Source organism: Thermothelomyces thermophilus, chromosome 1 (assembly GCF_000226095.1).
Source record: "Thermothelomyces thermophilus ATCC 42464 chromosome 1, complete sequence".
In the NCBI taxonomy this organism is placed as follows: Eukaryota; Fungi; Ascomycota; class Sordariomycetes; order Sordariales; family Chaetomiaceae; genus Thermothelomyces; species Thermothelomyces thermophilus.
The window spans coordinates 1,493,669-1,505,581 of NC_016472.1; the positions used below are offsets into that span (position 1 = coordinate 1,493,669).

Sequence of the window (11,913 nt, forward strand, 5' to 3'; positions counted from 1 at the left end):
AACTAACACCTTTGGCCGTCTTGCCGGATATTGGAAAGAAGCGAAAAAAAAAAATCCGTTATTTTGAACTCCTTAAAAAGTCAATAATGGAAGCACGGACCCAGACCCAACCAACAAAACGATGGAGCTCTGATAAGATAAGAGAGCGGGTGGGTCTGAGAAGCTGCGAGAGCATTCGTCACAAGTTCCAGCTCTCTGGCGCATCGCATGGCCGCTTTAGGATCGCCACCGTTTTCGGATGTTCGGGACGGACATTAGAGATGCGAGATACGCTTTGCATCTGCGCTATTGATGCAATTATCTCTGTTCCCGATCTTGAAACCAATTTCGTAAGATGCAAGCAAGACTACAACTAGCAGCGTCAACTGCCTCGAGGCGGCTCGCCGCTGCTTCGAGGGGCGGCTCCTTGCGACAGCCTCAAATTCCACGGTCACTTTCGGCTGCCCCGCGGATAACGGCGGCCACGAACTCCCTACGGCTTCTTCCCAGCGTCGCAATCCGAACATACTCCAATGGCAGACCACATCCGCCCGGCGGCACGCACCGCATGAATCTCGGAGGCGAGCCAGAAAAGCCGGCGCTCGAGCAATACGGAGTCGACCTGACAGCGAAAGCGAAGGCGGGCAAGTTGGACCCTGTCATCGGACGATCGGCTGAGATTCAGCGGACAATACAAATCCTCTCCCGGCGGACGAAGAACAATCCCGTCCTGATCGGCAGCGCCGGTGTTGGCAAGACGGCTGTTCTTGAAGGGCTGGCTCTGGAGATTGTGCGGGGTGCTGTCCCAGAGAGTATCAAGAACAAACGGGTCGTTGCTCTTGATCTCGGATCCCTTATTGCCGGCGCAAAGTTCAGAGGAGACTTCGAGGAGCGACTCAAGAAGGTGCTGACCGAGGTCCAACAATCAAACGGCGAGGTCATTCTCTTCATCGACGAGCTCCATACCCTTCTCGGGCTCGGCAAGGCCGAGGGTTCCATCGACGCGTCGAACCTTATAAAGCCCGCTCTCTCGAGGGGCGAACTACAATGCTGCGGCGCCACGACGCTGGCCGAGTACCGACAGATTGAGAAGGACGTTGCTCTCGCCCGACGATTTCAGCCGATCCTCGTCAGCGAGCCAACGGTCCAAGACACAATCAGCATCCTTCGCGGTATCAAGGACAAGTATGAGGTTCACCACGGTGTCCGTATCACCGACGGCGCGCTGGTTGCCGCCGCAACATTGTCGAACCGTTACATTACCGACCGCTTCCTGCCCGACAAGGCGATCGATCTGATGGACGAAGCCGCAAGCTCCCTTAGGCTACAGCAAGAAAGCAAACCAGAGGATATCCTGCGGCTCGATCAGAAGATCATGACCGTTCAGATTGAGCTCGAGAGCCTCCGGAAAGAAAAGGACGTCGCAAGCAAAGAGCGGCGGGAGAAGCTGGAGGCCGATCTCAGCAAGTACCAAGAAGAAGCGCGAGCCTTGTCAGAGAAGTGGGAGAAAGAAAAGGCCGAGATCGACGCCATCAAACAGACTCAAGCCGAGCTCGACAAAGCCCGGATAGAATTGGAGATGGCGCAGCGGGAAGGCAATTTTGCCAGGGCGTCCGAGCTGAGATTCGGCGTCATTCCCAACCTCGAGAAGAAACTGCCAAAGGACGGCGAGAGGCCAGCGGACGAGGGCGCTTTGATCCATGACTCGGTCACAGCAGACGATATCGCCAACGTTGTCTCGAGGGTCACCGGAATTCCAGTCTCGAAGCTCACGAGCGGTCACACTGAGAGACTGATCCACATGGAGGATATCCTACGCGAGTCTGTCCGTGGCCAAGACGAGGCCCTCAAGGCAGTCGCAGATGCGGTGAGGATGCAGAGAGCCGGCCTCAGCGGCGAGAACCGGCCGCTCGCGTCCTTCTTCTTCCTCGGCCCCACCGGCGTCGGCAAGACGGAGCTGTGCAAGAAGCTCGCCGGCTTTCTCTTCTCCACCGAATCCGCCGTCGTCCGTTTTGACATGAGCGAGTTCCAGGAGAAGCATACCATCTCCCGCCTGATCGGTGCTCCTTCGGGCTACGTCGGCTACGAGGACGCTGGCCAGCTGACCGAAGCCGTCCGGCGCAAGCCCTACGCAGTGCTCCTCTTTGACGAGTTCGAGAAGGCGCACCGCGACATTTCGGCCCTGCTCCTCCAGGTCCTGGACGAGGGCTACCTGACGGACGCCCAGGGCCACAAGGTCGACTTCAGAAACACCATCATCGTCCTCACCTCCAACCTGGGGGCCGACATCCTGGTCGGTGCGGACCCCATCCACCCGTACCAAGAAACCGCCGATGGCGAGATTGATCCCAAGGTCAAATCCGCCGTCATGGACGTCGTCTCGTCGCAGTACCCGCCCGAGTTCCTCAACCGCATCGACTCCTTCATCGTCTTCAAGCGCCTCTCGCTGCCGGCGCTGCGCGACATCGTCGACATCCGCCTCCGGGAGCTGCAGGAGCGGCTCGGCGACCGGCGCATCACGCTGAGCGCGGCCGACGACGTGCGCCAGTGGCTGGCCGAGCGCGGCTACGACCCCAAGTTCGGCGCCCGCCCGCTCAACCGCCTGATCACGACGCAGATCGGCAACGGGCTCGCCGACAAGATCATCCGCGGAGAGATCAAGACGGGCGACACTGCCGTCGTGACGGTGAACGACGACAAGAACGGACTGACCATCTCGGCCCTGCACGGCGGCGCCGGCGACGGCGGCGCGGCGGAACAGGAGACCGCGGCCACGGCCTGACGCTAGATGCTCGGCATCCTTTGGCTATTGATGACGATTTACGATGATTTTTATTTTGTGTACAATAATGTATATTATTTTGGGGTATATCCGTTTTTTGTTGTCGGACTCGCCACGTCGTCATTGGAAAAGCGTTCCGCGGAAGGGAGAAATCATTTACGGGGTGTTTGAAAGGATGGCATGCCACCGGCGGGATAGAAGGTTGTCAGCCTCAAGGAACGGAAGCATATCATGTACAGTATAAATGTAGCTAGCATACTAGGTAGCTCCAAGCCCACTCAATCCAAAAAAATTCCGTCATGTTCATTTTCCATCACGTTCATCTTTCGTGCGTCTTTCCCGCCCCACCACCGGCTTAACCTCGCAGGCAATATATGCGCCTCGACGGAGTCCTTACTTGAGTAGTAGAACGACATAGCATCGTATATTGTACACCTTTCAGATCCCGAGGACGAATTCATGGCGCCCATGGTTCCCTGGAAGGGGCCGATCGAAATTAATGTCCTCCATATCTAGACGGACTCCAGTCTCCTTGACCTGCCTGAGCGGTATAGACAAATACACACACCCCCGTACACACACTCTCTCCCGCACACTTGCACACACTAGAGTTACTGCCTATTGTTGCACCTGGCGGGCGAACTGGTGGGACAACAGGAGAATTTCAAAGTAGGAAAAGCAAGAGTAGAAGAAAAAGAGCAGAAACCGCAAAATCGACATTTGATGATTACCCGTACTGTTTACAGCCCTTGCTCGCGTTATACTCCAAGCACAACCAAGCACAACCCGCTGCGTGTTTCCCCCGGGCCAGGCACTCGTTCTCTGCTCCGATCCTCTCGGTACAGCACACACGGCGAGGCCACTTGGCCTGGTCTCTGGTCTGGGGTCGAGGAAAGCAGTGAGTGAACTGTTTGTCTCTCCCTGACGAGTGTATCAAATTGTACATGATCCCAACCCAGTGCGCCCCCTCCGTCTTTCCGAAAAAGTGACCAGGAGTTTCAAAATGAGTGTCGGCCACCCTCCCCGCGTTCATCTTCTCATTCGTAAGCGGTGGTCACGATGCATGCACCAAACCGCCAGAGCTGATCTATGGGCTAGTCGACTGTTTGCCTAACGTGGAATATCTGATAGAGCACAATCGAGCCACGCTTGGCTAAAGGGGGGGCGAGGAGGACCGGTCCCCGGTGTTGCAGGATTGCTTTAGTTGTGCTTCTTGATTTCCTGGGCGAGCCAGTCGAGACCTTCGAAGAGACCGTCACCCAAGGTGGCGCAGGTGGATTGGATGTACTGCGGCACGGTTAGTACGGGTAGGATCGTGCAGTGGCAGGGGTGGGTATCGTACCCAGGTGCGTTGCCGCAGGCTGTGGAGGCCGAGCTGGTCTGTGATCTCGGCAACACTCATGGCATTCTAGACGGGCAACGTCAGCAGCTCGTCTTTGCTAGACCGGAGCAACGCGAATACTCACCGGAAGATCTTGCTTGTTGGCGAACACCAGGAGAAGGGCGTCCCTCAGCTCGTCCTCGTTGAGCATGCGCTGCAGCTCCTCGCGGGCTTCGGGCACACGGTCACGGTCGTTGCTGTCGACGACGAAGATGATACCCTGGGTGTTCTGGAAGTAGTGTCTCCACAGAGGACGGATCTTGTCCTGGCCACCGACATCCCAGACGGTGAACTGAATGTTACGGTATTCGACGGTCTCGACGTTGAAGCCTTGGAGCGACGACAAAGTTAGCATTTCGCGCCTGGTCGCACCAGAGGAGCAGTGCAAGCCGCCCTGCTCAGGATCGGGAATGGACCGTACCGATGGTCGGGATGGTAGTGACGACCTCGCCCAACTTGAGCTTGTACAGAATGGTGGTCTTTCCGGCCGCGTCAAGACCAACCATGAGAATGCGCATCTCCTTCTGCTTCATGAGCAGGGAGAGCCAGCTCCACATCTTGGATCCTCCTAGGCCCATCTTGGTGGTGTTGAATGGTCAAACCGAGAGAAGTAGAGGGGTTGGTATCTGTCGAGGCCCGATATGTAAGCAATCGAACAATGGCGCGAGTGTGCAATGAAGGGGAGGGGGAGGGGAAAGGCTTTGATGTCTTGTACGAAAGGGATCCGGTAACAATGCGACACGAGAGAATCCGGACTTTTGTTTTTTTTTTGGGGGGGGGGGGGGGATGGTGGTTTTAAAGGCCGCTGACTGGCGTGCGTGATCTGAGGACAGATATGCACAGCGCGTCCTTGGGGGACAGAGGCTCCAAGCATCCCAGACCGCCGGCAAAGGAAGCTAGTCAGCGACCAGTGGGCAGCGGAATTGTGAGGCAGCCACGCGCAGGCTGGGGTCCTTGGGACGCGCAAGACTTGGGCGTGGATGGGATTTGGGGCCTTCAGGGACAAAGACGTTCAAAGGCAGCGGGCGGCAGGCAGACCGAGGCAGAAGCCGAAGCCGCTAAATCCACCGGAGAGGAGTCGGCCGATAGAGAAAGCGACTTACTATTCGGGTATTAATCTCGAAGACAGACCGAGATGGCGACGCGGTTATTTACCGGCGAGTTTGGGCGCTGGTTATGATGCTACGATGGCGGTGTGAAAGGAAAGCCTTTTGGGGGGGGAAACAGATTGGATTTTGAAAGTTGTTCTCGGGCTGATCCAGGCCAGAGAAGGCAGTGACTGGGGCGCTGACCGGGGGTGCGGTCCCATCCAGGGCGTTCCAAGGCCCGTGCACGCTACCTTTAGGACACCTTATCTGCGGACCCGCTGGCTGACAATGGCTCTGCTTGCCACCGCGTGTCACCTGTACCTGACTTGTACTGGGTTGCCTGGAACAACATTGGACCGGGGCCACCTCCTTTTTTTTCCCTACCTAGTGTACGGAGTACGGAGTACCTACTGTACCCAGCCTTCAGCAGCTCCGCCCCGAGTCCGGGCCCCAGTCGCCTTCACTGAGAAGGTGCCTGCTGAGTCGGCAACCTGCCCCCGTGGCCGGCCCACACGCGCACTGTCTGCATTCGTTGCAGTTGTTGGCAGCCAGCCATCCAAGGGGACGACGTCCCCCTGGAGCCGCAACCAACCGACCGCCTAAAACCCGCCAAGGTGTCCTTGGACGCTCTGACGAATCCCTGAAAGCAGCCGCCCGAAAAAGGAACTGCACTGCACTGCACTGCCCTGCACTGGGATATCTGGCAGGAACTCGAAAAATCAAACAAACACAGCGTCGGCGCGGGCCACCACACGACGACAGCAGGCAGCAGCCATGTTTCTCCAAACGGCAGCGAAGCTGCTGCTCTCAGCAAGCTTGCTGCTGAGCTCGGCAGTGGCGCACAACATCCAGCTCCCGGCGCATGGGCGCGAGTGCTTCCACGAGAACCTGCACTCGGGCGACAAGATGACGGTGACCTTCCAGGTTGGCGACCGGGAGTTTGGCAGCGCCGGCAACCTCGACATTGACTTCTGGGTATGACGCTGCGGGAAACATGTTCCCCCCCCCCCCCCCAAAACCCCTTCCCTTCCCCTCTTCCCCTCTTCCCTCTTCCCTCTTCCCAAGTCGGGGCAATCGATCGATCCGTGCAAACAGTAATATTTGTTGACACCCTCTCTTTCTCTCTCTCTTTAAGATTACCAACCCCGTGGGCGGGTACGAGGTCAACGACAAGTCGGTGTCGAACGGCGACTTCACGTTCAACGCGCGGCACGACGGCAAGTACGTCTACTGCTTCGGCAACGAGCACTGGGGCGCGTCGTCCAAGGAGGTCTCGTTCAACGTGCACGGCATCGTCTACGTGTCCGAAGCGGACGCGCCGCAGGACCCGCTCGAGGCCGAGGTGCGCAAGCTGTCGGACATGCTGGAGCGGGTCAAGGACGAGCAGGCCTACATCGTCGTGCGCGAGCGCACCCACCGCAACACGGCCGAGAGCACCAACAGCAGGGTCAAGTGGTGGAACATCTTTGTGATTGGCGTCGTCATTGGCGAGAGCGTCTTCCAGGTCTGGTGGCTGCGGAGGTTCTTCGAGGTACGTCGGTTGGTGCTGGTGCTGCTGGAGGCTATGGGGAAATTGTTGGAAGAGCGTTCCTGCTAACATCAGTTCTTCTCTAAATCAGGTCAAGAGGGTTGTTTAATCGGCCATTTCTCGACGTTGTTAGTGTTATTACATTGGCGATGCAAAATCACATATATCAGTATGTGTGGCGCAAACGGGGAACTCGGAAGACCAAAACGGCGCCGGTGATCTTCTGGTGTAGCGTCTTGGACGACGCGTGTCCCATCAAATATTCCCATGCGTCCGGGTCCTGTACGATCACCAAGAACATGAACTAAACGAGCCGAAGGACATATCATACGTTGAGAGGTGACAGCCACGACGATAGTAGGGTCATTTACCATATAAAGGGACATAACTGAGACGGATTGTTTTCTCTCTTCGCGAAGGCGCATAATGCATGTCATGTCCAAGCAGAACCATCTGTTTGTTTACATATCTCATCATCAAAGCGTAACCCTACAGATCTTCTTCCCTTTCCTAGCACATCATACCCAAACGCCGAAGCTGAACACTCAAGCCAATAAAAAAAAGGAATAAAAGCAAAATGACAAGGAAAAGGAAAAGGACAAGGGAGGAAAAAGAAGAAAGAAAGAAAAAAACAACCGTTAAGCAGCAGGATCCAACGCGGGAGGGGGCGGAGCGGCTTCCTCCTCCTGCGGATGCCCCCTCTCGACGGGGAGGTCGACCTCCTTGACGGGGTGGAGCAGCATGGGGGGCAGGCACATGCGGCCCTCGCCGCCGCGCATGGTGCCGACCGAGGTCTCGTTCTTGCTGAGGTCGGCGGTGGTCTCGAACTCCTCGCCGCCGTCGTTGTTGACGCGCAGGCCGAGCCAGCGGCGGTAGAGGTTGCCGGCGAAGCCGGCGTTGTAGAACCACGTCAGGCCACGCATGTTGTGCTCGCGCTCGCCGTAGACCGAGGCGCGGCCGCCGCCCGAGGCGCCGTTGCGGCCGGCGTTGAGGACGCGGGCCATGTACTCGGGCGGCCAGACGCGGTCGACGAAGACGGGGTGCGGGGCGAAGACGGCCTTGAGGCCGTGGTGCAGCGCCACCGTCGCCGGCCACATCTCGGGGAAGGCGTGGTGCTTCTTGAACGCCGTCTCGCGGTGCATGGTTAGCAGCAGGCGGCGCGACATGCGAGAGGCCGTGATGATCTGCGCCCGCCGCGGCGGCTTGCCCCCGGTCTCGTTGTACCCCGTGATGTCGTCGGCGAGCTTCCACGTGGTGCCGTCCGGGTCGAAGATAGGCGAGAGCGTCAGGAGGTCGGCCTCCTCGCCCACGCCCCACGTGTACTTGTCGCGCTCGTACGTGGTTGGGGGCTCTGGGTCGTCCTCGTGCTCGAACCAGTCGGCCGGGGAATCCGGGCGTAGGGGCCCCCAGACGGACTGCTCACTCTTGGGGGTTGCCAGTCTTTCGCCGAGCTTGCTGCTGCTGCTGCTGCCGCCGCCGCCGCCGCCGTCGCCGCCGCCGTTGTTGGCAATCTGTACCGAGTCCCAGATGTTGTCGGCGGTGACGGTGCCGTGCTCCGTCTGGACGCGGGCCATCTGCTTGAAGTCCTCCCAGCTGCCGTGGACGTGGGGAATATAGAAGCGCCCGTTGCGCTCCCACAGGCCCTTGCGGGGCTGATCCTTGGCCCAGAGCTCGAGCTTGGAGAGGAGGTCGTGGTAGTGGCCCGTGTAGCGGATGTCCATCTCCCACTGCCAAAAGTAGTCGTACTCGGGGTGGTTGTAAGCAAAGTGTTGCATCGCCATCTGCAGGCCGCGGTAGGAGCCGTGGACGGGCAGGTCTGGCCCCCTCGTCCATAGATCGCGGATACCTTGGTAGACGGCGAGCATCTGGGTCTCGGACCACAGCGTGGCGATCCCGCGGAATTCTTTCGGGATGGTCTCGTTGATGCGGCTGCGATATTCGTCGTCGTCGGCCCAGACGGGGTTCCTGGCATCATTGCGCACCTGCACCAGGAGGTGGACATCATAGCGGCCGCCCGAGGCCAGGGACAGCTCGGCGATGAGGGCTCGGAGGTTGACAATGTCCTCTTCCCGCCAGGGAAACTCGTCCCAGCAGCGGAGCACAACCGCGGTCCTTGGGAGCTCTTCGCTCCCGGGCTCCTCGTCCGTGGCCAGGGGCTGGTCTTGGTCGTCTTGTTGACGCGTGGCCAGCTTGGGAATCTCGAGCCCGTCGCCGATGTAGAAGCCGCGAGGGGGAGCCTCGCGGACCGTCAACGGCTTGAAGCGCTCGGCATTAGCCTTATAGCACTGGCGCTGAGCGGCGGCCCAGTCGATGTTGCGCCAGTCGATCCGCCGGTCGGACTTCCAAACCGCCTCGGACCCCTCGCGGTCGCCGTGCTCGCCGATACCAAGGCCCCCGGTCCGGACCGAGTAGCCGTAGCCATATGGCCCGTACCTCCCGTAGCGGTCGAAGCAGATGTCCCCCGGGAGCGAGAGCAGTTCGTAAGAGCCGAGGATATTGTCCGGGAAACCGTGCGGACGACCCTCGAAGTAACGGATGGAGGGCACCTTGAGGGTATTTTGGCTGTCAAGGAAGCATTCGCGGATGCCGTCAGCCGGCTTGGGGAACCCCGCCCCCGGGTAGTCGACAAAGGCCTTGCTTGGAGGGACTTTTGCATCTTGTTGTTGTTGTTGTTGTTGTTTCTCCTGCGGGTAGCTGGCGTTGTAGGGGCCCTCTTCCTCCAGCCGCGGGTACTGGGGCGTGTTGTCGGCCAGAGGAAGGATGGTCTTGACGCCGCCGTAGTACCGAGTGAGAAACTCGAACTGCTCCCAGGGGGGCGGCACTGGCTTCTTTTCCACCTTCCCTTCTGCCATCCTTCTGTTTTCAATCTGGCTGGCCCGGACCAGAATGAAGATGAAGATGATGATGGTCGACATCATGCCGAAGCACAGGAAGCGGATGACCCTGTTCGGCAGGCGGTACAGGTATCTCCTGACCGGTGCCCGGCGTGGCGGAGCTACGGGCCGCCTCTTGGAGAGCATGGGTGCCGCGGCCGAGGAGGCAGAGGATGATGTCCGCCTCGAGCTGCCGGAGCTGGAGGTGGACGAGTCGGTGGTGTTGCCATCGTCGGAAACATCCGACGAGTCTTCTGAGTCGGAATAACGCTCTTTTACGGGCGAGCGCGGCGTTCGTGGTTTGGCTTTGCGCGTCCTCGGAGCGGGGACCTCCTTGTACAAGGGCAGCTGCTGTGTCCTTGTCTCCCGCGACCGGAAGAGCTTGAAGGGTAGCAACCCCATCTTGAATTCAAATGGGGAGAGATGTAGACTTGCTATGCGGTCGATGTCTGTCAGGTCCCCAGGCTCATTGACGCGAAAGGTTAAGAAAACAGAGATGCATCAGGATAAGGCATTCTTACTCGGTGTTGCCCGGCCCAGGAGTAAACATCCCGTGCGTAACTATACTCCACAGGAGGTGGCTTGTTAAGGTAGGCCAGATGAGAGCACGGGGCCAAGGCTAGTTAGTATCTTGGGCACTCGGGTCGGACTCGGGTCCCTCTCTCGTTTGGAGTCGCTCGGTTCAACACATCCAAACGAATGATCATGAACGGGCCATCCGGGCCTTCTTCAGCGCGGAATGTGGAGCGGTCTTGGAAAACTGAGAGCCTCGGGTCGGCCTTGATTCCGGTTTCCAACCCAGGCGGGGAGAGCATCATCCTCTTTTGTTTGATTGGTGGTTGTTGATAGCTCTGTAGACATGCGCCATGCTCGCGTTGCCCAGCAACCAACCTCAGCCCAGGCTTCCAAGCTTCCGCGAGAACATTGCGGGCCAATCACCACGCACCTCTTTTTCCATGTTACATCGTCGAACTGATGATATGCGGGTCGAAATTCCGAAGCCATTCTTACGCAGTGCAGTGCGGAAATGGTGGGGAGGATGGGCATTTTGATAACGGATCGATAACTTCTGTAAAGTACAGTACATACCTCAGGTATCTATCCTAACTCCCACGGCACGTCTTGAGCGCGCCTGGGAAGTGGAGTCAAGCTCGCGCAGGAAGTGGCATCTGTGACTCCTATGCTCTGTAGTTATTCTTTGGACCTTCCCCAATCTGTCACTCTCATCAAAAAAACACCAGATGCGGCTATGAGGAAAAAGGTCTGCGAACCTAAGATTTGCATCAAGAACGCGCTTCCAGAACGCCTTCCGCAAACGTGCTCAGCCATTGAGCGTCGACGCTCCCGTTCTGCGAGATTCTCGCACCGACATCATTGATCCTGAAGGTCTGTGTTCGCCGAGAACAAGCGGACGGATTGCGGGTCGATTCCCTCGCAATGTCTCTCCTGTACCTACCGCTCGGCGCATGCCTAATTGTGGTATGGTTATAAGAGGCAGGGCTGGACGTAGTGCCTGATATTGAGCCCTGCCTCCTCTGATCCCTTCCCGACTCTCGAGGGAAGTGCCGTCCCAGGAATCCATGGTGTTGTTGTTGTTGTTGTTGTCGTCGTCGTCGAATCGCCAACTCTCAGCTTTCTCCCCAGTTACAACAATAGCACACCTACCACTACCACCGCGACCACGACCATGTCTCTCAGCGCGAACTACCGGGTACCAGAAGTCGCCCGCTCCGAATGACAAGGAGCCCGGCGGTCGTCAACATGGTCATCCGCCAGGAAAACCCCCTTCCCTCAGCCACCCTAGCCACATGGGCCCTCGGGATGTTTCCATCATCTTCATGCTTGGCCATGCATTTGATCGGCCGCCCCGTCTTCGACACCCTTATTGTTCCGATTCCCGCAGCCCTGCAGATCTGGGGGGAGGGAAAGTTGGCGCTTGGTTGATGACCCGGAGATACATTTGAAACTTACCGAACCGAGAACTCCCGTCCAAAGTAGGATATTTGTCGTACGATACCTGTTTTAACTTCCTCTAACTTCCCCTCGTTTCCTTTATGGATATACCTCTGGAATTCGCGCAGGTGGAACGATTTATCGCAAGATCCCGTGGAACCGCGGCAAACCAGGCAGCAACACCACTCCAGGGCCTGCCAAGGGATTTCAAGAATAAATACTCATTTCCCACTCGCGCCTCTTCCAACGATTCCCGTTTCTTGCGCCTATCTCTTCTGTGTGTACACACCAACAAGCCACCCCGACAAGGAGACCGTCCAAGTTTGCTA

At 58.0% G+C, this 11,913-nt stretch overlaps 4 protein-coding genes across 4 annotated transcripts; 2 read left to right on the plus strand and 2 right to left on the minus strand.

Annotated features, from left to right (window-relative positions):
* Positions 1-204: 204 nt before the first annotated feature.
* On the plus strand, positions 205-2,900 carry MYCTH_2294664 (uncharacterized protein). Its single transcript, XM_003658595.1, has one exon. It carries the CDS (start codon positions 335-337, stop codon positions 2,759-2,761), a length of 2,427 nt encoding a protein of 808 aa, XP_003658643.1. The 5' UTR covers positions 205-334; the 3' UTR covers positions 2,762-2,900.
* Positions 2,901-3,405: 505 nt separating this feature from the next.
* On the minus strand, positions 3,406-5,359 carry MYCTH_2313362 (uncharacterized protein). The gene is made up of 5 exons (XM_003658596.1): positions 5,246-5,359; positions 4,564-4,768; positions 4,228-4,472; positions 4,104-4,169; positions 3,406-4,048 (listed from the first exon to the last, which is right to left on the minus strand). Exons 2-5 carry the CDS (start codon positions 4,718-4,720, stop codon positions 3,962-3,964), a joined length of 555 nt encoding a protein of 184 aa, XP_003658644.1. The 5' UTR covers positions 4,721-4,768; positions 5,246-5,359; the 3' UTR covers positions 3,406-3,961.
* Positions 5,360-6,004: 645 nt separating this feature from the next.
* MYCTH_2122256 (uncharacterized protein) lies at positions 6,005-6,867 on the plus strand (the record flags this gene model as incomplete). Its single annotated transcript, XM_003658597.1, has 3 exons — positions 6,005-6,205; positions 6,366-6,761; positions 6,850-6,867. 3 exons carry the CDS (start codon positions 6,005-6,007, stop codon positions 6,865-6,867), a joined length of 615 nt encoding a protein of 204 aa, XP_003658645.1.
* MYCTH_2294675 (uncharacterized protein) lies at positions 6,846-10,225 on the minus strand. Its single transcript, XM_003658598.1, has 2 exons — positions 10,153-10,225; positions 6,846-10,065 (listed from the first exon to the last, which is right to left on the minus strand). The coding sequence occupies exon 2, from the start codon at positions 10,031-10,033 to the stop codon at positions 7,397-7,399; it is 2,637 nt and encodes an 878-aa protein (XP_003658646.1). The 5' UTR covers positions 10,034-10,065; positions 10,153-10,225; the 3' UTR covers positions 6,846-7,396.
* Positions 10,226-11,913: the final 1,688 nt, after the last annotated feature.